The 27830-nt window shown below is 34.5% G+C and overlaps 1 protein-coding gene across 1 annotated transcript in view; it reads right to left on the bottom strand.

Annotated features, from left to right (window-relative positions):
- Smp_159260 (hypothetical protein) overlaps nucleotides 1-27830 on the bottom strand; it is a gene marked incomplete at both ends in the record, with an annotated part of 42105 nt that overhangs the window by 9125 nt on the left and 5150 nt on the right. Inside the window, 10 exons of the mRNA XM_018797739.1 lie at nucleotides 432-557; nucleotides 2238-2477; nucleotides 4747-4900; nucleotides 7552-7577; nucleotides 10353-10587; nucleotides 11268-11380; nucleotides 20076-20132; nucleotides 22048-22201; nucleotides 25695-25732; nucleotides 26526-26651. Of these exons, the coding sequence (XP_018652751.1) occupies nucleotides 432-557; nucleotides 2238-2477; nucleotides 4747-4900; nucleotides 7552-7577; nucleotides 10353-10587; nucleotides 11268-11380; nucleotides 20076-20132; nucleotides 22048-22201; nucleotides 25695-25732; nucleotides 26526-26651 (1269 nt within the window). The remainder of the gene's footprint in view (nucleotides 1-431; nucleotides 558-2237; nucleotides 2478-4746; nucleotides 4901-7551; nucleotides 7578-10352; nucleotides 10588-11267; nucleotides 11381-20075; nucleotides 20133-22047; nucleotides 22202-25694; nucleotides 25733-26525; nucleotides 26652-27830) is intronic.

Below are 27830 nucleotides of genomic sequence, written 5' to 3'. Positions count from 1 at the left end.
ATATCACAACAATTCATGTTTTCTTCTTGAATCTCATCTTTAATCCTGAATCTTCTCTATTGCTCTTACTATCTCTTCTACTCTGAGATTCTCTCTGACAATTTCATCTCCCTGTGATAGATAAGTGCTGCAACTTGAGCCGATCTACACATGTCCCAGGTTCTACGTTGTGCATGACTAAATGAATGAGGTATTGCCATATAAGGAAATTATATTAAGAATCGTAACTTTGAATGTTAACCCATAATACTGTGGCTGTCAGTCTTGATTGACCTACATACTGAATTTAACGACGGTTCTTAATACCAACAACGGTTTGTGTATACGAAGTAGTATGACTAGTCACTTTTAAGACGAAAAAACTCAATGTACGCCAACAAAATGAAGGGAAAAAATCAGGAAAGCTGTGTAACGTTATATATACTACTTACAGGTAAATTAGTAGGTATATCTAGTCGAAAATCATAATATTCTTTATTTGTTAATAAATCCATAGGGTTGAGTAAATTTTCTACGCATTCATATGAAGTTGTAACTCTGACCAAATTGACAAACGGCTATTCAAACAAAGAAGGGGATAGATATAGGAAATAAGAACAATAACATAATTTGTGTATGTGAACGACCATAGAACATAAACTGTCACTATTATCTTATTCTGATTACTAAATAGTGTTAGTTGTTTGTTTTATTGTTTTTAATTAAAAACGCAGAACTGATAAAGTCGATGATATCTTCGGCAGTTAAAGACAGGTGACATAGAGACCCATTTTATTTTATTTTCGTTCTGGTTGGAACTTATCACCAAGGTATACCTAGAGTTTTGAGTAGACTTGTACACCTTGGTGGATTCGAATTCAGATACTCAAGTTTAGCATTGAGTGCATCAGGAAGTAAATGTCCCGTCAAAATTAGAAAAGCAACAAGCACTAAAACAGATGAACACGATATTCCCCACAACCCAATGTCCAATCAATGTAGATAAAACACTGAAAACAATTACGTTTAAAAATTAGAAGATATTAAGTCACTGACAACAATTATTCAAACTATTTATTTAACTAATGTAGTTGAAATCTGACTCAAATTAATTTTCCTTTGAACATTTAAACAGTATGCCACAGGAAGAACCATTTTCCTAAAGCTTATTTACAGACCTTGTTGAGGAGCTCCATCTCGCACAAAACCTATGTCCAGGAATTCCTGTTAACTACCTCCAAATATCTAACATTAAAACAAAGCGAACACAATGTGGAATTACTTAAACTAATAATTTAATTACAGCTTAGTCGCTAGAATTGGATTAGCAGTAAAGGACTAGATAAACATGACACTTCCTTCTTCCTTATCCTCCTCATGTGATCTAAAAATTGACGATTTAAGCCAGTACACAGTCATGCTACTTTGTCAGTGACCGACTGTGTTTGACAACATTACAAACCTTTAACAAGAAATTAACGGTTATCTTCTAGATTCCCCTGATTAGAGATTAGCTATTTAAATTCTTTTCTGTGACTATTGTTAATTGATCTAGCTCCAAGCTACTTGTGAGCAGATAAGCAAGGGTTATACTCTCAAAATCTCAACTATATATTACCTATTACTACTGACGCTTGTTAGGCGGAATTTTGTGAGCAGTTCTCCGAAGAAGTCTATATATAAACAATGTCTACACACAGAATAATTGGGCTCAGATATGTATATATTACCTTAATTGTAAACCTTCGTTTACCTCATTAACTGTTGATGTATGTTCTACCATTCACAAATTACAACTAGTTAATTATGCCCTTGTTATTCAGTTTGTAAGCCGATTGTATTTCCTTGTGTCCTGACCAAGACATTTTGCATAAAGTAGTCTGAGATGACTTATCACTGTTATCATAGGTGTGTTTCGGGTATTAGCATCAATGGCTTAAAGCAAACTCATCAAAATGGGGAACCATCATTATTAGTTATCCATATCTTCGAAGTCAGTCAGTCAGTTACAACATAGAACTTCGTACATACGTACATCAGTTCGAGTTGCCATACCACATTAGCACAGAGATGAAGTTGTCGATTCAAATCCCATATTGGTAGAAGTAGTAAGAGTATAAGTATTATGTGAAAGATAAAGGTTTGAAGATGTTATTGAAGGAGTATAATACGGTGGAATAAATTTGGAAAGAGAAAAGGATACGGATCGAATGAAGGACAGAAAACAAACAAGATTCTTCTATAAACACTGAACTCACCTTATATGCTATTTTGTCAATGGGATCAATAGACCAAATTGGTGGATTATATGTTTTAACCGTAGAATAATTCCCTGTTAAATTAACATGACCTGTACTATCAAAGTATTCAATTGACTGCCAAGCATGTTTAACTAATAAACTAATTATACCTGATTGAGATAAAGCCAAGAGACTGGATTTATTTAATGCTAATTGACTAAATAAAAAACCACATGTATGTGGTCGACGAAAAGATATCTGGAAGAGAGAGAGGGGGGGAAGAGGGAGATAAAAGGAAATGAAAAAAAATGAAGTTATATGTGGTAGGTAAGAAATGACTTTGGAAGAATACATGTAAAATATTGTAACATACACAATGGGGTAATTAAAATAGGCAAAGTTTGGCTAGCATTATAATCTGGTGAATTCATGTTTCAACTTAATGTACCTGCATCGCAATGCTCATTTTATTTTAAACAAAATAGATATATCAGATTTGATGTTCACCCCGTATCTTTCGCTTCAAACGCCATGGCGTTATCCACTCAGCCACTGAGTCCTGAGTCCCAGAGTGAAGATCAACACTGAGATGCAGGTACATCCAGCTGACGAGTCCCAAATAAGACGAAACGCACGCTCTGGATTCCACATATCAGGACTCAGTGGCCGAGTGGATAACGCGATGGCGTTTGAAGCGAAAGGTACTGGGTCCGAGTCTTAGAGGGAACATCAACAAGTCTGAGATGCAGGTACATCTAGCTGATTAGTCCCAAATAGGATGAAACGCGCGTCCTGGATTATACTGCCAGCCATTATCCATCTTCGCTTACCATGCTTGTGAATTTAGGCTATATCGAGGCAATACGTACAGTATGCACATATGCCAATTAGAGACTGACCAGATGCAGTCCTAAACATCAATAGGAAGATTCAAACAAACAATACTAAGTGAAAGCAAAATTGATATATCTAATGAATTCACAAAGGATATACATACATTAACACTGATTGATGAAAATCTGTTCTTGAATATAAGAAACGGGATAACTGTAATCTTTACTACTAATAATATAAAGGATGGTACAAAATTGCATGATTGACTCTAGGCCTATTAGTTACATGAAAATTGATAATCTGTGCCATTTAGAACAAAAGATGATGAGTTCGAGCTGCTGTGTAAACACATTAACACTGGGATATGGATACATCCAGTTGACGAGTCTCAAATAAATAGAAGAACATATCTTTTGTTCATTTGATGTTTACTACCAAACTTTATTAACACACTTGTGACATCATTAAAATATCAAAAAACATACTACGAAACAGATTGCTTAGAATACAACCCTTAACATCCCTTTGAACGATTGAGATGAGTCATTCCCTTATTTGTGCTAATTCAAAGATTTTTACATAGTAGGTATAACTTGAAGTTTAATGTAAATACACAGATTTCATAGTTCGAATCCCCAATTAACTAAATGAAAAACTAAGGAATTTTTTTAGATTGATCATAGTTAAACAACTAGTGAAAACTAGAAAGCATCGAATAGATGTTTCATTCTAGTGTAGGATTTCTCAGCAGTGCGAACTTAGGACATTTAGTTTTCGAAACATAAACTACAGACTTTAACAGGTATTAGTTCATATGTCTAACTTCAATCAATTTGCCATATTATTCAATTATCTTCTTGTTCTAATGATGTGTAGTTGTTTCCACTAATTACAGCTTCTCACTAAGATTCTAGGAATTACCTCTAATAATTTGAAAGGCTAAGGGTACTTCTTGATGTAGATTATGAAATTCAACAATCTCAACAAAATCTCTTTTCTAATAATCATTATTATTAAAAATAACCAATTGATCAGAATGATAACAAGAAATAGCCAGAACTCTATTTTGAGATAATACAATTTAAAACAAACGGATATCATTCATTTTGTATTGTTTGTTTGAATCTTCACATTGATGTTTAGGACCACAACTGATCAGTCTGTTATTGGCATACGAGCATCTAGTGTAGTTTGCCTCAGTATTGTCTTAAGTCACAAGCATTATAAGCAAAGATAGATAGTGGGTACCAGTGGAATCCAACATACGCGTTACGTTCTATTTGTGACTCGTCATCTAGATGTACCTGAATCCCAGAGTTGATGTTCACTTCAAGACTCGAACCCGATACCCTTCGCTTCGAACGTAATCGTGTTACCTACTTAGTTACTGAGTTCTAATAGCCAATAGGTTGTGCAATATTAATATAATACAAACATATATCCAACCATAATATATTTTTTGTACAATACTGTTTAAAACATATTAGGTCGGAAATTGGAAGCAAACATCAAAAGAGTGAATAACAACTAGAAACAACTGGAAAGGATTTCACAGAACAGAGTTCTATGGAGAATCCTGGTAGGCAGTCTATGCTCCTCCCCGGGGAGTACAAACATTAAATAAGTAAGTAAATAAGTAGTATTTAAAATAAATCAAATCATTGTTTTGTTGTTACTTAAATTTTCAACTTACATTATGTTCATTCACAAGATATTTTTGTAAAAATTTTGTAAAGTTGATTAACAAATTAGATTTAGTGAATAATTCAACTCCGATTGGACTACCAAGTGAATAAATTAAACAGTTTTGAAAATCTGTTAAAAAGTTTTCTTGAATCCTATTGAAGCTATAAGTTATTTGAAGTAATAACAATAAGGATAATGAAAATGAAAGTGGATCTACTTACAGATAGGTGATGAATGAGAAAACGAAAATGATAGTAACTGAATGATTGGTAACTTCGGTGGAACTATAATTTATGGAAGACCTTTACTTACTTACTTACTTACTTACTTACTTACTTACGTCTGTTACTCCCAATGGAGCATAGGCTACCGACCAGCATTCTCCAACCCACTCTGTCCTGGGCCTTCTTTTCTAGTTATATCCAGTTTTTGTTCATTCTTCTCATATCTATCTCCATTTCTCGGCTTAATGTGTTCTTTGGTATTCCCCTTCTCCTTCGGTCTTCAGGATTCCATGTAAGGGCTTGTCTTGTGACGCAATTGGGTGATTTCCCCAAAGTGTGCCCAATCCACTTCCAGCGCTTCTTCCTGATTTCTTCCTCCGCTGGAATCTGGTTTGTTCTCTCCCACAGTAGGTTGTTGTTGATAGTGTCTGGCCATCGGATCCGAAGTATTTTGCATAGACAACTGTTAATAAACGCCTGTAACATCTGGATAATGGCTTTCGTAGTTCTCCACGTCTCCATCCCATACAGCAGAACTATCTTGACATTTGTATTCAAAATTCTAACCTTGGTGTTGGTTGACAATTGTTTTGAGTTCCAGATGTTTTTCAGTTGTAAATATGCTGCTCTTGCTTTGTCGATCCGCGCCCACCACCACCGTGTTCATCAATGATGCTGCCCAGATATGTAAGTGTTTCCATGACGACCTTTAAGCAATGCCATATTAACTTTGAGAGTACCACCTCTTAACGACAGTAAAATGAGGGTTTTTAAATTGTGTAAGGAATTATGATCAGGATTTAAAGCTGGACATTAGGGTTAGAAGTTAGATTTAGGATTTTTATCAGCAAAACTATGAAGAAACATAGAAACAAGCTGTGAATCACATGTGGAGAAATTCAAACACTTCACTTCTACTTGAAGTTTGTGCTGATGATGTCGTTCAGAAGGACGATGAAAGCTCCACGACAAAACAATCCAGCTCAGAGAACAAAACTCCATCAAAATTACCCACCTGAGCTACAAATCTTCTCCACCATATCAGCTGTGATGTTAAAATGTTATTTAGTCAATATGATTGAATGAATTTCGCTCCAAAATTTAAGACATTTCTTCTTTACTTGATTCGTCCATAAATTATAGTCTTTCCAATCTTAGTTTATTATTTATCCATTATTGACAGTTTCCTTTGTTCTTAGACACTTTACCTTAATCCTCAATAAATGCTATTTTGCATTTTATGATGTGATGCGGTATGATCTACTTGTATGCAAACAACGGATATCCGTAATAAATGATCTTGAACTGGTGATCAGTAGCCTTGTGTTCTTCCTCTTTGTTCGGAGATAGTTTATATTAGGTCAACCGTCAAGTGTTTAACATCAGTCTTTTCATCCTTGTTGCGTATTTTTGCTTAAGGTCGTCTATCCGTATTAGTCGGTGCTAGGATATAACAAAATTCAACTAGACTTTACTGTTAGCATCAATGATTTAGCTTGACGTTGTGAAGATTTCATATTAAGTTTGACAGTAAGTTTAGTCGTAAACTGATAATGGTTGAAAAATTTTGAAATTCTAAAAACATTGAACAATTGTTTCATTCAAGTTCAGGGAATCCAGTAGAAAATGACCGTTTGAAGAGCATGCCCAACGAGTTTATAATTATTCGGTGACATTATATGATGAATACTTCAAGACCTGCCGTCCTTATATTTGACAATATATATTATTATAGGTTGGCATTAAAGGAAGAAGAAACAGCTGTTCACTGTTCCTGTTTTCTCGATCATTCTCGAGGTACGATTTGTAGTTCATCATATGAATCAACTTCAGCTGGAGAGCTAGTTTCTGTCAATTAGTAACAATGCGGAAGCTAAAAGTGTGAATTGAAAATGTTGGCAATACTAATCAAGTTTTATATAGTTTAGATAATGAAAAAATTGAAGCTAGACCACCATGGAAAACCTGGGAGCACTGGACAGCCGTTTCGTCCTATTGTGGGGCTCCTCAGAAGTGCGCATCCACAGTGGTCTAGCTTCAATCGACTCATGATCTCAACAATATAAAATTACTAAAATCTCCACAAAACTCCTTTCTGATAACACTAATCAAGGTTGAAAGTTAAGTAATTAGAAATCTGCTCCGAAAGGATGAATACAATCGAGTTATCATTGACTAGTGTCCAATGTCATGTTTATTTAGTCTTCTAGCGTTGATCGAATTAGATTTCAGTTGCTATCAAAATACCTTGGAGGTTAAATGATTCACGAGCATCACTTTCCTTAAGACTGACGGTTGGACTAGCTAGAAGGTCCAAACTAGAGTGAAAGTTCAAGTTGAGAGTTTCATACTGACAATCACCTAACAACGTTTTTGAAAAGACTTGAAACAACATTTGAAATTCAACGAATTAATACCAGCCGATTATTCACCTTCATTTAGCTTTCTTTCAAGTGAAGCCAACATAAATAATTTATATTTAAATTCCAAGAATCATCGTATAAATACACATACCAGTTAATGATTTATTTTCTATTTGATTCAAATACATAAAAGATATTTATCCATTTAACAAATGACAAACATACTTTATTTCAGACATCAGTTTAGTTTCCTAAATATGAAGAAAGAATAAAGACAACTGAAAGTTACTAAAGAATGATGATGAATGTTTTAATTCACTATAGATAACTATAAACTCATTCTTTATAGTGTATTAAAACATAGGCTATACGTTGATGACATCATAATTATAGGGGATAAATGTAAAGACGAGAACCGATTGTTAAAAGAACTCAATACAAGTCAGAAGCATATTTCTCATACGTGCGAAGAAAAGAAGAACAACCAACTTCCTTTTCTAGATATACTGATCAGTAGGAGAGAAGATGGTTCCATCCAACGTTCTATATATAGAAAGCTGACATGGACAGGTTCAATATCTTAATTCCCATAGTGACTGCCCAATTCATTACAAATGTGGTTTAATAAAGGGCTTATTCAATAGAATCAATCGTATTTGTACTAGAGATACTATTGAAGTAGACACGAAGCTCTAAACTGATACTTTAATGAATAATGGATATTCATTAGACTTTATCAGTTTCTGGAAGGGTTGCAATACGGTTAGACCTATTGTAGTGAACAGAACACTGGTTGGGGACAATCGAATGTATTTAAGCAAAAATTACAGACTGTCTCAGTAAATTCTAAAAACCATACAATGGACAATTAATTTACAAATTAACAACCAATAGTCTCAATCTTCACTGTTTCTTCTCTAATTCCATTGTTCGTGCATTTTCCTACCGATTGCGCTTCGTTTCAGTTCTTTCCTCATCGGTCTTCTGCCAAAATACATTCTATGTCTGACCAACACCATATACTACTTATATGGATATAAGTAGACCACACCACACTCGTTCCCCTTTTACAGCATTCGTTCATGCGGTGGTTCTGCTCGCCATGTCACTTTCTTCTTTCACTGCAATCTGTGCCAAACTCTCCGTCAGAATTTCGAGTCTACGGCGCGCTGACCTCCATAGCTCCGTCGACCTACCGGGGCACCAACATCCGCATCCACCCGGCACCTGGGACATTCAACATCCGTACTCCACCGGCCTGATGAGCCATCTACATCCGATGTCCGCCCAAGAACCGCACGTACCACTGCTCCTCTCCGTCGACATCACCCGCTCCAGCCAACGCCGCTCCGCCAGAACACTCCACTCGACGCCAACTCTCCTCACCAGACTGCCCCAACTAGCACCTCAGCTCCTGACCAACACCGTATACTACTTATATGGATATAAGTGGACCACACCACTATTACTCTTCTGATACCCAAAAAGCGAGTTTATATTACGTTACCATTTAGGAGTGACTCAAACAGTCTCATGGTGAAACGGAGACTGAAATTAGCCATAAACAGGACATTTTTTGCAGCTCAACTTGTCATCATTGAAAAGACAAGATCAATGTTTCACCAAAAGCGATTGTGTCACATCCCATTATGTATATCACTTTACATGTATGTAAAGAAACACGTACATAGGGAGGAGCAATAGTGGTCTGCAATTAAGGGTGGCGGAACACATACCTAAATGGCTGCAGAACCAAATAAATTCCAATGGTCAAATAAGATCACAGGATAGACAAACATCTTCCTCCATTGCGAAACATTTGGTTGAAATTAGTCATAAGGTTGACATCAAGTTAGCGTTTGTAGTGTTGTACAAAAGCCTTCAAGGATGTATACTAAGGTTTATTGAAGCCTTGGCTATACGGAAATTGAAACCCCCTTTATTTGTTCAAAAACAATTTGTTCTTACCCTTAACCTACCCTGGTAATGGTGATTTAATATCCAGAGTAGTCATCACATTGTTTTTGTGTCCTTTATATATTTTCTTCCCTTGTAACGGCTTACCTTAAGCTGTCTAGTCAACCTTTTAATTTTCTTTTAAAAACGTCTTAACAAGTATATATGTGATCAGATTGCTCGAAATGTATTGCACAACATAATTCTGATAAACTTCGTCTTCTCATTGGATTATCGAAATAAGTTTCAACACATAACATGTTAATCATTACATCCAGAAAAACATGTCTAGTTTGTACATTGTATCCAAGCCATTGAAAAAGTACTAGTTATGATGCATTCTCTCTAAATCCACCGATTCTGTGTTAATTTTTTGCGTTGCACAATTTTGCTACTTATTATTTGTTAAGTAGCTCAAGTTGCATGTAATCATTTACACTAAAAAGAATGATCAATTTTGAACATCTTATTTTATCAATATATCTTATGATCCGATCTGTTGATTCATTCATTTGCCTAGAGCTTGTACAATATCTCTTCCCATGAATAAAATGTGTTCTTCTGTCAAACCCTGTATTTCAACTCAACAAAGAAAAACATAAGGAGCTGCACTTGCTTGGAGGAGGACATCTTGCCTACATTATGAACAGTATAAGTTTTTAAAAGTCAAAGGAGATTTTCCAATAAATCTGTCGCTTCTTCATACATCAAAGAAACAATTCTGAAGAAACCATTCTTAATCGCTGATTTCAGACGATTTAAACAAAAGATCTTTATTTGTAATTATAAAATTAGATTTTAAAATAGTGGGCGACAACACATATTTGCTTTATTCATTCACTTTAGCTGCATCAAATGAGCTATCACTTCACCAGGTCATCATTTGAAAAATGTGAAAATCAAAGAAACCAAAAAATATAACTTTGGAAGTGAATGTTAATCAGAAAAGTAATACTTTCACTTGAAAAACAGAAATTCTTTTCTTATATTACGCAAACTACTTAATAATTTCAAAGTAGTTCAAGATAGTTAAATGATTAAGGGCAATAGAACAGTTGCATTAAACTCACTGTAATCTGATACCACATTTTAATCAGTACAGAATTGAAATCATGTATATCTTCAAAATGTGAACTTGTTCCACGTTTGTTTAAATGCTGACCACAATGAATAATTTTGATTAATATATTCAACAAAAGAACATAATATTCATCAACTGATGAAGACAAGTTTTTCATTTCCATTGATTGATACAAAAGTTTCATTGTGAAATCTAGCAAATTACTGATCAAATTTAGTGGCTTACTAAAAGTAGGAACAGAAAAAATAAAACAAACACACAACATTTGATACATAAAAATAAATAAATAAATAAACATTTCTTCATTACAGTTATGTGGTATAACTGAGAATTAGTTGCAACGCCCTATATTCAATCAACTCCTTGTATTCACTCAGATTGAGTGTCAAAACTATCTTAAACTCCCTATTCTGTAAATTCTTTTTTCCGTCTTGAACTATTTTACCCTTACTTAACCTTTTCTAGTACCACTTTTACTGTTGCTACTCCTATTGTTGTGAATGAGAACAAAGGTGGGGACAACTGATTTTATTTCTATACAAAATTCCAGAGTCCCTTCATCAAATATGGAAACCAAACCTTTAATACTTCATTTGCACATCCTGCATCAAATCGTCGCACACTTCATCATCCCTTTATCGCAATAACAAATACTCTCTGTTAGCGTCATCTTCGATCCGATATTCTTAATCTTTTGCTGCAAGGTATTTCACTTCTGACTGGTGATATATACTACTTATGTCTGTGTACATAAGTAACATACACCACATTATTATTATGATAAATATTGTTATAAAACAGTTGAGCTGTTTTTCCAAGTCATATCATCAACATGTTTCTGATTCCAGAGATTATAATGAATGATGGAAACTAAAAAAACACTGATTTCCTAAATAATACGTACCTTATTAGATTCTGTAAAATTATTTGACCAGTTTTATGAGATAAGATGTTCTGGAAGACTTCCACAAATATTTCAAATTTATGCAAATCCATTAATTCTATTTTCATTGTATCCTGTGAAAGGGGGAAAATTATTCAGAACACTAGAAATTTAATTAAAACAATCATCAAAGTCGCTTGTGCATAATTTTTTTTATATGAAATGCATGAGTTTCGACTTGTGTACTTAATTTATGTAGGTTGTGTGCAAAGAGAATATGCCAGGCTGCCTCCACTTGAATGAGCTAGGAGTAGACAGTATGGCCTATTAAAACACTGAGCATTGATTATCTGTCCCTCTAAGAGTGCTGGTACATTTGTGCATTAGATGTAATAAATATGACTGAGGGAAGAGATGATCAACAACCCTTACAACTAGGCGAGCATGCGTACGTGTATGCGGGGATTCATAAAAGTAAATCTTTGTTAATAGTGTGCCTATAATGTATACTAATCCTATGTGAATACGACACCCAAGCACTACACCAGGGGATTCAACGATTTCTCAATGAAAAAGTACACATATGATGCATATATGTCCCTAGAAATTTGACAGCATTCCTGCCAGAAGAGCTATTCAGGTTCTCCAATAAGGTTGGATTGACCTTATGGCTTTTACACCCCAAGATGTAATAAAATGTAATTGAAGAAATGAAAAAGACTAACCTGTAATATTTAGACTGTTTTACCCCACTTGAAACAGGTAGGTAACACAACGATATAGCTGAACTAGCCTACAGTAACTGATCATGCCATATAATTATGACCAGATTTCTTGTATTATCTGTGGACCACGTTATGGTTTTCTTTCTGAACGAAATTCGATGAAATCGCAACCACTAAATTTTTAAATCTTTAAGTTGTTGATATCCTTGACTGAATTTTTGTAAACCTTAGATGACATTTGTGCATCATGTGTGAATTACCACAATATAACCAATTTGTTTCACGTTTATAGAAAATACAGACTGCCGCTTACCCTCATTAATTATAGTATACACAAGAAACCTAATGAACGAATCGGTGGCTATCTGAATACATTTGCGCTGTAGATGACATAGTGTTTGAAGAGAAAGGTACTGGGTCAGACTTTCAATGTAAACATCAAAACTAGGATCTAAGAATGTCCAGTCAACCAGTTGCAAATAGGACGAACCTACGTCCTAGACTTTATTACCGAACATACTCTATCTGCTCTCTAAAACCCAGCCACCTTTTAAAACAAGATTGAGTGACTGATTTGCGAATTCTCAACAATAATACATCGTTTCAAACCAATTGTTGATTCGTAGAACTGTTGATCGTTGATACCTCTAGATGGCATACAGTCCTTTGATTTATGCAACTTTTACTTCATCAAGTGGCATCTTAACTATTTGACAAGTTCAATGGTTGAGTTCATGAGTCAATTAAAGCTAGACCACCATGGAAAACCTAGAAACACTGGATAGCCAGTTCTTCTTAGTATCGGACTCCTCATCAGTGCGCATCCACTATTTCGCCTCACGGGATTCGAACCCAGGACCTATCGGTCTCGCGCTCGAACGCTTAACCCCTAGACCAATGAACCGACTGGCATCCAACAGTGTTAATGTTTAACTTTAACAAGTACAGTCCAATCGGGTCTGTTGTGAGATAGTAACTAACTGAAGACAATGGTGGATGTGTCGCTCAATTTCATGGATTAGTTAAAGTTAGACATTAACACTGTTGGAAGAACTGACTATCCAGTGCTTCCAGGTTTTCCATGGTGGTCTATCTTCAGTTGACTCATAATCTCAACTATTTAAATTGATAATCATTGATTGTAAAAATGATTACCTTATTCAGGCTAAATTCTATTAGATACTTTATCAATAGTGATATAAATGATGAAGAATCTCCTTTGGAATTAAGTAAATTGATGTAATCATCTTCTTCCACAGTTGTAGACGATGATGAAGACTGTAGACATAGTGGTTGTTGAACATGGATAATATTGAAATTAGATAAATTGCTTTTATTTGACAAATTATCACTTGTAAAACAATTTCTAGAAACTGCTTCATATAAAGTTAATTTAGTTAAACAATTTTTGATTACCATAAAAGGATGATAAGCTGAAAGAAAGTTACGGAAGTAGTTATACATCAATTAAATCTACGTAATAAAACAAGAACTAATTCATGAGTAGATCTTAGCTAGATAATCACTGAAAATCTTGTAACACTGGATGGTCATTTAGTCTCAGTATGGGATTCCTCAGCAATGCGCATCCACGATCCCACACACAGGACTCAAACTCAAGATCTTCAGTCTCATGAATTTAACTTTAAAACATACTTCAATCTAAACAAACCCATATTCTGAAGAAACTTTTCCACCACTCACTTCGATAAGATGCTACTACAATGTATGATCTAAATAGAATTATATCATTTATGCATTTTGATTTAATAAAGGAATTTTTAATATGGGATCAATTTCTGAACACAAACCAACAGTTTATGTTTCTCTATGACAAACACTGACATTACACCTGTCCATACTAATAGAATTGAATGCTACCTTAGGGTTAAGAAATATCACTATTATCGAGAGTCGGCAAATAAATATTCCTGTGATCTAAAGTCTGATGAAGAGTGAACATTCGATCAATACATTCATATTAAGGTCTGAAACCAGCCCGGTATCCAATAGTTTGCTGGCTATGAACCCTAGATAAATGTTCAAGGATTATTGAAGCTAATATTTCAAACAGTATAAGGCGATTCTAGCTCCTTTTTATGAACTGAGATGATTAAATGATGCAAGAAACTGTTTTAATAACTACATGATATTATTCCAGGAATTTACATGATGCAAATGTAAACATCCTATAGTGCTTCTTAATCTAATAATGATCAATTGAAGTAAAACTAGTATAGCGAAGAACCTAAGCGACCTATCAGTTGATCAGATAGTAATATGTTAACGAAGCGATTTCTAATAAAAAATAATAAAATTATGATGAACAAGTAGTTCCAACATGATACATTATGCAATAAAGGTTAGGGCTAAGGATTAGGACTTCGCCTAGAGTCGAGAGATACAAATCAGCTTTAGGAATGTTAAAGGTAAGAAGTTAGATTTAAGAGTGATATGGTTAAATTCATTTTTGTATTGGTTGTTTCAATCTTCGCATTGATGTTTAGGATTGTAGTTGATCAATCTCTTATTGGCTTATGTGCATACTGTATGGATTGCCTCGACACTGTCTTTAGTCACATCCAGGTACACTCAGCTGACGAGCTCCATAGTAGGATGAAACTCGTCCGGGATTACACTGCTGACCACCACCCATCTCAGCTTATAATGTTAGGTTTAAATATTAGATTTGTGAGCGTTAATGTTAAGTGGTAAGGTTAGGATGTAGAGAATACTTTTCAATCACAAAAACACTCTTGATCGTTTTTTTAATTGAATCATACACGGTCAAATAAAATCTGCATAAGAAGCATGTATTTATGGTAACTTAACTTTGACACTATGTTAAATTCGTTGTGTAGTTGCATAAAAAAAAGTTATCTTTAACACTTTTAAGAACTTAACAAATCAATTATAGGCATGTTTCACTACGTTCCTTCATGAGATACATGCTATTCTTCATTGGGTTTTGAATATTGAGCAAAATATTATGATCTCTACCTCGAACCTGACTGATCACCTGAAGGTCATCACTATAATATGGCTTCTCACTTAGTTATACACATATACTATGCATCATTTTACAAATGTATCAATTATATAATAAGTAAAATGATAATAATTCACGATAGTTTATCCATAAAGAAAGGATTTAAATCCTTAAACCAATGTATCAAGGGGGGTGTTTGTGGAGATTTTAGGTAATGTTTTATATATAAATGAAATCATGAGTCGATTAAAGCTAGACCATCATGGAAAACAGGAAGCACTGGATGGCCGTTTCGTCCTACTATGGGACTCCTCAGCAGTGCGCATCCACGATCCCGCCTCACCAAATTTGAACCCAGGACCTACCAGTCTCTCACGCGAGCACTTAACCTCTAGACCACTGAGCCGGCTGGCATCCAACGGTGTTAATGTCTAAATTCATCCAATCCACGAAGTTGAGCAACCATTTCACCAATGTCTTCAGTGAGTTGATATCTCACAACAAACCTGGTTGAACTCTACTGGTTACTGCTTCTCACTAGAACTCCAGGAAATACCTCGTGGACGAAACGGCCGTCCAGTGCTTCCAGGTTTTCCATGGTGGTCTAGCTTCAATTGACTCATGATTTCAACTATATATAATGTACCAAGAACAATAAACTTACTTTGATGGATTTCTTCTACACTGAATATGGTTCTGTGCAAAAATTGTAACATTGTACACAAAAATAAATTGACCGTGATTGGTTGATTTACTATAAAAAATGAAAAAAATCCAAACTTTATGATGAATGCGAAAGAATATAATGTCTGTGTACATGTTAAAATCGTTTATTTAGCAAGGTTCTCTTCTATAGGAAATATGAGACTAATATATTAGCCCAGGATAGAGTAGGTTGGTTGTTGATGCTCCTTTATGGGTAACAAGCATAATCAGTGGTAGTAATAGTACTTGTTAAACTTTTTGTTCCATGTTCTGAGGCAGATCAGGCGGATCATTTACCATTACACCACAGACTATCGGGCCATTACAATTCACATACGCAGCTCCTCACATGATAATAACAATTCATCAGCCAACCACCTGAATTAGGTAACAAACTGACTAGATTCAAACATGATAGAAGTGTCATAACGGGATAAGTAGTGGAAAAGTATTTCTATATTCTTCTTATTATGAGCTTTCAGCAGACTTATTAACTACTGTTACGCGTTTTACTATTCCTTACGTATCACTAATTATCTATGTTCTCTTTGCTTTGCTTTCTACCACTTATGGTATGATTATGTTTAAACTATGATTTTTCTAGAAAATTAGTCGATTATTCGAATTATGAAACTCCTCCTGTAGCTCTTCTAGAGTTACTGCCAGTCCAAAGCCCAAGTAAAGGAGGATGGTTGGGCATGGAGTTAGCGACTCTATCCCGTAGAAAACTAACTCGCTAAAAAACGCTAACCGGAAAATCAAAATTATAAATTCTCATTTAAAACTTCTTCAACTGTCATGTAAATTATTCTGATGTGGAACAAGAAAGGTAATATCGAATGTGTACAAAATGATTAGAACATTTTAACCTGAATCCTAGAAGGTAAAATCAAAACCAAAAAACTTTTTTTTTGGCAGTCTTACAATTTTTAGCTAAATGCATTAAATCGATGAATTATAGTTAGACAGTGTTGAATGTATCTAAAATAGATTCCCTATGAACTGTGTTTAAACAAATACACTAACTGATCAACTGTAATGACATTAAATAAATGGATCTATATCCTTGTTCTAGATTTTTAGTGGCCCATGATCTAACTCCAGTGAGATTAGACAAATGAGTAGTATTGAAATATATATCCTGACTATTCTCGTATATAATTATCGAATTAATCTGCGTTAGTGAATAACGCTATCAAATATGTCGAATACGAGAATGGATTTTTTGAATATATATATTTTGTATAATCACTGATCTGGACAGGAAATCAGAGGGATGAAGCGAATAGAAGAGAGTGAAGCGAAATGATGAGTGGTAGAGGTGTGTGAGCCAACTCTCATTTGATTAATCGTTAATCAATATTTATAGTCACACAAAAGTAAGTTACAGACATATGATGAATAGGTGAAGAAGTGCACACACATACACTCATATAGAAACAGTCAGGGTTGATAAGTTAATACTTAACAAAGTCAAAACACGACTCAAGAAGAATGGATTAATTAGTCTATCCAGAAGCTAGAATAAGGTATATGTGCTCACCATAGCAACCGACACTACAGATAATATGATAGGTGGTATCCATTGTAACATATATTTACAATCATAGAACTAATGCACAGTATAGCATAACTGACTTTAGATCATGGATAACATTAAAACATGAAAAAAGGGAAAGAAAAAGCTTCATACAATACAAATCCTTACCATTTATCAATGTCATTGTCTTTGATTGTTTTAATTTAAGCGGGAATAAATTTCTTCCATGTGAAAAGCATAGAACACGGCATATTATATGGATAGCATGAAGGAATGATGTATAGATTAATTCTTTATAAGTATAATAGTATTTATTATTTGGATCATTTGTACACGCTTGATATTTCACTAAGAGAGAGAACAGTAAGAACAGTAAGTGAAAATTTCTAATAATGTCCAAGATTTACTAATCCAACGAGTAGTATCATTAAGATAATTAGCATAAGGAGTGTTCGTAGAAGAATTAGAATTAGTAGAGTAGGTATTATGAGTAGTGTGAGTAATATATATGCAGTATTGTTCGTACAACAACTATAAGTTGTTTCGTTATTGACTAGTATCAGAAGCATAAGTAGCAATTGTATTGTAAATTGTATGTCGTATAGGTAGCATAGGTATTTTGAGTAGTATGAGAAGCACTAACATCATGTGTAGTATCAGTTTCATAAGTGGTATAAGTAGCATATGTACTGTGGGTAGTAGTAATAATACCACAAGTAGAATAAGTTGTATTAGTATTAAAAGTAGCTTCAGTAGTATGGGTGGGTATTATCATTAGACAAGTAACATTGGTAGTATTCGTAGCAGAAGTAGAATTAGCAGTGCAAGTACTATGAGTAGTATGAGTAATATATGCAGCACTGTTAGTACAAGAAGTATAGGTCGTTTCGCGAATGGACCGAGGTTAGAAATTTGAAACGATGAATGCCAATTCAATGATGTGAAGTTTATTGCATTGTTGAGAGGTTAAATCTCCTGTCTGATCCCTAGTTAAATTACAATGATGTACCGTTGAGAAGTTCCTAATCTATGACAGCATAGCATTTGAATGCTTGAATGATTTTCAATAATTGTTTGATTAGGATGTAGTGAACAATGACTTGGTGGAGATAAACAATTTATTGTTTAATGTAAATTTATAGAGTGCCTTTGTAAAATATGAAAACCATACGTTAAATACATAAGTTGCACATCTTTCATCAGATGTCCTGCTTCATAATTCTTTCAGTTCTGTTGTTAATACAACTCTTTTCTATTTCCCTTTCTGTTCTTTTTAATCTTCTACTGGCATGCATTCCACTTCTGATTGGTATTACATTCTACTTATATTTGTTTAACGTAAGTAGGGGTAAGATCAACAGTTTAACTTACTATTCAATCACTCTACATATGGTATTCTACCATAAAAAGGACTATTCATAAAGTTTAAACCTGATACCGCGCGTAATGCTGACTAATGTTGGAGACGGATAGGAGAAACTTAGGGGTGGTCAAACCCGAACGTGGCATCAGTCCATCAAGTCACTGACGTTTGGTCTGAGTCATGTTGATAGATGCAGACTACTTGATTGGGGTCCGTGCGACTATCGTAACCAATGGTTGAAGACTCTGGGTGACATTGCTCAGAATCGATCACAATGGCGTAGGTGTACACACTCGTTATCTTCCCTTAAACCATGAGATTAAAATTACTTTATACCTTCTTACCTTCGAAGTAATTGCTCCTATGAATTTGATGTTCATCATGTTGTGCTAATGAGGTATAGTAACTTGGATCGATACATATATATGCTTGGTCTTACGTTGTAGCTGACTGATACCGTAACAATTAAGGTAATCCTACATTTCTCTATTAAACACTTACCAAATCCATCGAAGAAGTATGGTAGCTTTCTTTCAACTATATGAACTTTTATGCTAAATGTCAATCACATTAGAAAAAACACACATAATTAGTGAATGATCAATAAAGTAACAGAAACGTTCTTATAGTTACATCACTTACATGAAACTACATTGTTAGCATTATTTTTATTCATATAAATTAGACATATTAAGACACTAAATTCAAACTGAAAAATAAAGCATACAGAAAATAATAAATTTGAGTATTAATGGTTAACAGTAATTTCAAGAAAACTGAGGGAATTGTTATATCTCGAACTTAGACTCTTAGTATGTCACGTATAACTTGAGCACGTGAACGCTAGAACCCCCCCCTGAGACAGAAGACTAGTGGAAGGAATGTATTTCCAAACACAATGTCAATTATGGTACAAACCTGTCAGGTATTTATAGTTTTTAGTAGAAACAAAATCATCAATATAGTTTCCAATCCGCACATAGGGGATTATTAGCATTGTTCAATAGGGAAGCTACACGTAATGATTCTGGAATATTCTTCCAAGAGCTGATTGGATGGAATATGTTTGACTCCTTCTGAGCTTCATAGAGCTTCCTCAACTTCACCTGTGGATCGTCCTTACAGGAAAATCAATAGGCAACAACTAAAAAACATCTTCATCACTACTGTTAAAGAAGTGTGTGTAGTCGGTTACTAGTTCCCATCTTCTCATATCGTGAGAAGATACTTTTTTCTTTAAGGATCTGAGAAGGAAACCGAACTGATACTGGTCTAGACGATCGTATTACACAAGGCATAACTGTTTGACCCCAGTCATTCATGATCTTTATTTCTAAAGGTTTTTAATGATTTAACGTTATTACTTCAAAGGTCCTACACAGTCAGGAATTCAAATCTCTAGAATAAACTGAAGTGTCCTATTTATTTTCTATAGAGTGAAACAATTTTTCATAAACGAATTGATTAAATTTTCATTACAATCAATAAAATTTATCATTGAACTTACTAATTCATAGTTATTCTTTAATTGAACAATCAAGGCATTACAACAATAGGTTCCATGCTATAAAGAAAAGACAGATTAATAGAGACGTTATATACCATTAAAAAGGTTACCATTAGATAAATTTAATTTCTGATCCTGACTACATGTATAACACAAGCTGTTATAACGTGTAGCGGAGTCAATGCCTTATTAACGTATGACGTGATAAGACCGCCAATCATAGAGCAGCGGTTGGACCAATGACACACGAAAACAGTACGAGCAGTCTAGATTACTTATCGGTCCTGTTTTCTGTCTAGCCCAGCCAATGGAGTCCTGAATAGCCTCTGCGATATGAATCATTTATTTCAAACATACAGGGTTTATATACTAAACAAACAGTCCACATCGTACCAATAAAATAGAAAATAACATTTGTACAAGATTCAGCCAAATGTGGTTGTGAATAAGAGAGATAGTAAATAATAGACAGGGCATAATTCAGGAATGGTAAATTATATAACAATAGTTTATAGTTCAAAATAAAGCTTATAATAAGGGGGACACGAATATGAATAGTTTAGTTATTCAGGGATTAAACGATAAAAAATATATGCATAGTATTGGTCTGAAATTACCATTCACTATTGTTATCGGGACATAACACAAGCAGACTCTTCTATGTCCAATTTTGCTTTCAAATCAGTTTAACTGGAATTATAGTGACAGTGTAACTTGATACCTTATCTTAATTTTATGAATTCAATACTAATTAAATGCAGAAGAAGAAAAGTGATATGATTTCTCCTAATTGAATGCTTTTCTTATTCTATAGGCCAAAAAACAGTGATATTTACGATGAATTAAAAACATAATGAGTAACAGCATTAGGACGAACAGGTCTAATGATGAGGGAAATATTGATTCATGAGTCAATGTAAGTTAGACCACCATTGAAAACCTGAAAACACTGGACGGTCGTTTCGTCTTAGTGTGGGACTCCTCAGAAATGCGTATCCACGATTCCGAATGCGGGACACGAATCCAGGACCTGTAAGTCTCGCGCGCGAACGCTTAACTTCAAACTCACTGAGTCTAGTGCTTCCGGCTTCTCCTTTAGTACGCCATTTTGCAACGTTTTTCAAGAACATTTTTTTATTGTATTTATACTCATGAGTTGTGTGCTTGTTCTTTCGTTCTTCCAGGCTATATATATTCTATATATATATATATTCTCTCTGTTGAATCTTGTCTTCTTCCTTTAGTTAGCAAGATTGGAGCACATCGGAATAGTCTAGCTTGTCCTATTATTGTGTAGCGGACTTTCGTTCCGTTCGCCAGTCTTAGGTGATATTATAATCCCTCAAACATAGTACATATAACCCTTTTCTTAATTTTTCATCAAATTCACTGCCAACAACTGTGAAGTCACCAAGAAATAATTTATAATACACTTTATAGCTGCATGAATGATGGATGAAACAATCTATTTGAGCTACGGCAAATAAAGTTAAAATCAGGATATCGATCATAAACCAACAGAAATCTACAAATTCTTACAAAAACCTCTACATTCATTAAAAATTAATTATTTTTCTAAAAATAACAATCTTGATTTACCAGTACTATTCGTCTGCTAGGTAAAATTGTGGCTTTAAACGCGGTTATTTGTAATGTAGCTGAAGACGGTTGCCACTTATTTTGTATGTTTAACAACTGTAGATCATGTTCGTCACAGACTTATGTTAACGTTGGAACTATTGACTAACAAGGAACATTGTACAGCTGTCTTGTTTTAGTATAAGACTCCTAATCACTGTATACCCATAATCCCTCCAGGGGTCAAAACCGCGAATTTTAGTTATCATTGTGTGAGTTTAGCCAACAGAACCGTTGGGTCAGCATCATGTAGCACAATTTTAACATCAATCAATTAGTGATACAGACTAACAATCATTCAATGCCATTACTGTGTATTAATTATGTAACTTACAGAAGATTGTATAAACCATTTAGCTTCACAATCCACAAGACTAAATAAATGAAATGGAGTTAAACGAAGTTGATGATAGTTTTGTTCATGATTAAATTGTTCACAACCAATAGATAAAATATTCAAACATTTTCCAATAATTTCGTTAACAAATCTAAAAAAAATTAATTTTTCAAAAAACAGTTTTCATCATTTCAAGTTGTAAACTGGATCACGAAGAAGTACTGTGTAAAGAGGAAGTACTCAAAGTTATATTTCACTAAACAATCAATTTGTACTAATTTGACACTTATTAACAATCAGCACAGACCTTGAAGGTCTTGTCATGTGTATGGGATGTAATTGAGTTAACAGCCTTTTAAAACTTATCAAAGCCGAACATTCATAAGAGGCTAGATGAATCTATATATAATACGTGACTATGTTCAGTTGCATTATCAAGCCCAAGCCTTAATTGTCAGATCAGTAACAAGGTACATTATTGGATGAAGCCAATTTTGCACCTAGTCAAGGTTTAGTCCATATATCTTTGTCTCGGTTATGTGAATAGATCTGTACATACCAGTGATTTGCAAACACATTACAACTTCTTAATATTTCTCAATCTTTTCACCCTCATAGCAGATTTGCTAGCGTGTAGAAAACATGTTCATATTCATATAGATTAAACGACACCTGAATGTAGCAGTTCAACAGTCAAAACAGAATTGCAGCATTAGGACAATCAGGTCTAGTGATGAGGAAAATATTGGTTCAATAATGAATTTGTATTGAATTGAGTTTTGACAAGATTTGTTTATCAAGTGACCAAACGTGATTACCATCAAATATTATTGGTCGATAATTACTTCACTCCTGACTTCAACAACCTTGCCGATAATAACTTTTTGTCATAGAACTAAAGGATATCCATTGTGAAACAACTAAGTAAATTGTTAGTGTACTTTAGACAATTTGTTAAAATTACAATTTTGTTATGATAATGTAACTTAGATTGCGTAAGAACATATTTGCGGAATTATGTGCAAGTCATAAGTTTTTGTATAAAAGATATTGATATCACCCGACTTCCCAAATTGAAGTGTGTGGACCAGAATTTGAACCCATTAGACAGTGATCAGAAAATAAGTTAGCTCGACTACTAGATAGCTGATTCTTATACTTGTATGAAAAAGAAAGAGATTCATTCTCAAGCGTCGTCTAAACACATAATTAGAGATTGCAGAGGTTGTTGGGATGATCCTGAAAATTTCTCGCAATAGACATGACAAGCTCAGGAAACATTAAGAAGCTTTTTATCCAATCAGAGTTCACTAGAAGTTTTGCCAGAAACATCACGAAAGTGAAAAGTCACATGTAAAGTTTCTGATTGACTGATTACTATACTGTTACAATGTTTAGTAGCATTACAGAATTTTCAGGAAAACCCAAGGACTTCTAAAATACTATAAAAACCCTATATTTTTTATACATAAATGAACCTTTGGAGTAAAGTGCTTCTCGTATGTTTTGCACCTTTTCTCTCGCGTTCAAGTTGCTGCGTAGTTTCAGCTTGGGAGTTACGAAACTAGCTTAGGATACGAGTATAGCGTTCAATCAGCAAGACTTAACACGTAATCTAACTTTAGTTTTAAATCATGGACTGATGTAAGTCAAACAACTGTTGAAATAAAGTTACTCAAGGATTTTGCTTTCTTATAGTTTAAATATTTGCCAATGTGTACGCTGTATTCGTCAGGGATTGATCTCAGTTGTAGTTTTAATTGATACCGGGAAGAACTGAACATCTGTTTTGTTCTAGTATGAAACTCCAAAGATTTACACAACCACAACCTCACAAGGTATCGAACCCAGAGCCTTCACGACTCATAACGAACGTGATATCGTTAGATCATATTGCAAACTGATTAAAAACAAAAATTTAAACTCGTTACATGATGGTCAAATTCCAACTATAAGACCTGAAGGTCACAGATCCAATCCTCATTTGGGATTTTGAACACATGTTATTTAAGAATCCTACATTAAAGTGAAACAATTGTCAAGTGTTTCATGGTTTCCAAAGATTCTCCAGCTAAAATCAACTCATGATGTTAAACTATAAAAAAATATTGAAACGTTTTCTAAAAATGAAAAAAACACATTTACTCTACATTAAATATATAATAATATATACCAGCTTACTGTTCCGAATAACGAATCCAATAAAAAGGGATTGTTTGATGAAATTTATTCATTAAATAACACTAGGAAACAAAAAATGAGAAATATTCATCAAATTTAAAAAAGATTATTACTAGTTATTACAACTATTGTGAGATAACAAAAATTTTAATATTTCAACTTTATATGATACTAATTTGCTTTAAAATGTATCAGAAGGGGTTTTGTGGAGATTTCAGTAATTTTCATAATTGAAATCATGAGTCAATTGAAGCTAGACCACCATGGAAAATCTGGAAGTTGAAGTTATACATTAACACCGTTGGATACCGGCTCAGTGGTCTATCGATTAAGTGCTCTGGCGCGAAACTGGTAGGTCCTGGGTTCGAATCTCGCGAAACGGGAACGTGGATGCGCACTGCTGCTGTCCAGTGCTTCCAGGTTTTCCATGGTGGTCTAGCTTCAACTGACTCATGATTTCAACTATTAAAATGTATAATCAATACGATGAATTATATCCTTTTGAAATTCTATTTTTATCAGATATGGGATGAAATTTTTGTGACGTAAAGTGTCTAAAATCTGATACTGATACATGGTATGCTATGCCTCAAGCCTCCAACTGACTACTTAGGCGAGAGCACAAGAGTGAGCGAGAAAGTGTAATAGACTACCGAATCAAATACTCATTAATATAGATACTACTCTATCCTTCGGAAATTGACCAATTGACTGCATTACTGTATTACTCATGAGTAACTTATTTAGACTATATACTCATTTTTCACCAGGTAATCATTGACTAGCTGTTTTTCTATTTGTTAATACATATGGGAAAGATCAATTTGTACTTGCCTTTTACAAAGAGTAGAATGTTGTAATTATTGTCATAGTTATCATTTTGAATTTGGGTTCTTTATGTAAGCCAATTATTATTTGTTGTAAAAACATTCATATTATTTATGGGGTAGCGTTAAAATATACGAAAGATAGCTACTACCATAATTATCTACTGCCTTAATTGAAAATCCTAAATATTGAAATCGTGTCTTTCATACTGTCCTCCTTGTCTAATACTTTCTGACAAATTCACTTAATCAAAGCCAGAAGTACAATAGCTTGGGAACAAGATAGGTCCCTAAAGAATCAGAACAATAACGTACAGAAATGAAAACACTGAAGATAACATGAAAAACTTTCAGTATCTTTTAGACTCATTCTTTAAAATGGATTAGTAAAAATAGACAAGTCAATGTACATGAAGTTAGTCATGTACTAAGGATGTTATCGTTACGAATCTATCCCCCTAAAAATGTTTGGGTACGTACTAAACCACGAAAATCATCAATCACGGCTCGAACACCTCATTTGTAACATCATAGAAAGTGCAAGTAAATGACCCAAGTTCGAATCCACTATCAGCTTTCACAAAGTTAAAGAAGATACGCCTTTCTGATAAGCATCAACTAATAATGAAATCTAACCTCAGGGCATACTTCCAATTGATTAATATCAACTGACACTAATAATAAACATTTGAAATAAGATGAAATGCTTAAGTATTCTCTCAGTTGTACTCTAGATCTGGTCAATTTTTCTAATTGTGCACTTACTTACTCACGCCTGTTACTCCCAATGGAGCATAGGCCGCCAACCAGCATTCTCCAACCCTCTCTGTCCTGGGCCTTTCTTTCTAGTTCTATCCAGTTTTTGTTCATTCTTCTCATGTTCATCTCCATTTCTCGGCGTAATGTGTCTTGCGACGCAGTTGCGTGATTTCCTCAAAGTGTGTCCTATCCACTTACAGCGCTTCTTCCTGATTTCTTCCTCCGTTGGAATCTGGTTTGTTCTCTCCCACAGTAGGTTGTTGTTGATAGTGTCTGACCAACGGATCCGAAGTATTTTGCATAGACAAATGTTAATAAACACCTGTATCTTCTGGATGATGGCTTTCGTAGTTCTCCACGTCTCTGCCGCATACAGTAAAACTGTCTTGACATTTGTATTGAAATTTCTGATCTTGGTGTTGGTTGAAATTGTTTTGAGTTCCAGATGTTCTTCAGTTGTAAATATGCTGCTCTTGCTTTACCGATCCGCGCCCTTACATCTGCATCAGATCATTATTGATGCTACAACTGTACACTAAACTACTTTAATTCAATTTTTGTTAAATGTTCTTTTCCTCTTGAAATTATAATCAAATATAATCAGGTAAGAAATTCTACCGAATTGTTAACAAATCCTACTTCTCATAAATAGATAAAATCTAGAACAAACATACTGACTACAATACAACTTACTGCTCTTAAAACTCTCTTGTTATGATTTTGTTGAAAATCAACACCGTCTTTCAGAAATGGATAGTGATGAGCATTTTTAGTGAATTGTAGTTGCAGATATTCAACTAAAAAAAACATTAGAAAACACGGCATATTATTATAACACAGTGTAGTTTTAGTAGCTGAATTTATGAGTCGATGTAATATAGACCGCCATTGAAAACTTGGAACCACTGGACGGTCGTTTTATCCTAGTATGAGACTCCTCAGCAACGCGCATCCGAGATCCCGCAAGCGGGGCTCGTACCCAGGACCTTCGACCTCGTGCGCGAGCGCTTAACCTGTATACCACAAACCCCCATTCTAATACCAATTCAGTTTGTTAGCTATTTTAAAGTAAACTATTTACACATATCATTCTATTACTCAATTAATGTTCGATAATGAGAATTGATAGACAGACAGTGTTTAATTGACCGCTTCGATCTAATAGTCACATCATTAGTTGAGTCGATAGAATGGAGTTAATCGTGACGGCTAATTATTCGCTTACATATTATTTGAATATTCCTGAGTGAATTAGCGATTCTTATACAATATTTTAAGGAAATATCAAATACATTTTAGGGGTTTCCACTTTTCTAAAGACAGTTTTTATCACCAACTGAAATCAGCCAGAAAGCAAGTGAAAACCAAGAAGCACTGAAATACTATTTAGGTCAGATTTGGTATTCTTCAGAAGTGAATTAATACGATCTCATACATAATTGAACTCAGAACTTTCCCTTATTGCAGTAAGCATGGTAATATTGAGCCAATTAGCCGTAATCTAATAGTCTAAAGTTAGCAGACTCTCAATATACTACAGATACAACCAGTGAAATGTATCCCTCATTCTTGGTATAGTTACACTACAGCAGTTATTTCTTTACATTAAAACTTCAAGATCTTTTATCGGAGCCAACTGTAGTGATTTTGTTGATAGATCAGAGGGGGTTTTGTGGAGAATTTAGTATTTTCACAGTTGAAATCATGAGTCAATTGAAGCTAGACCACCATCGAAAACCTGGAAGCACTGGACGGCCGTTTCGTCCTATTATAGGACTCCTCAGCAGTGCGCATCCACGATCCCGCACTCGCGGGACTCGAACCCAGGACCTACCAGTATCAAGCCGAAGCCCTTAACCGATAGACCACTGAGCCGGCATTCAACGGTGTTAATGTCTAACTTCAACCAATCCACGATTTTGAGCGACCGTTCACCAATTGTCTTCAGTGAGCTGATATCTCTACAACAGACTTGGTAGAACTCCACTGGGCTTCGGCTTGATACTGGTAGGT

This window comes from Schistosoma mansoni, chromosome 5 (assembly GCF_000237925.1).
Source record: "Schistosoma mansoni strain Puerto Rico chromosome 5, complete genome".
Classification (NCBI taxonomy): domain Eukaryota; kingdom Metazoa; phylum Platyhelminthes; class Trematoda; order Strigeidida; family Schistosomatidae; genus Schistosoma; species Schistosoma mansoni.
The sequence above is the reverse complement of the archived record's forward strand: the minus strand, read 5'-3'. Positions and strand labels throughout refer to the sequence as shown.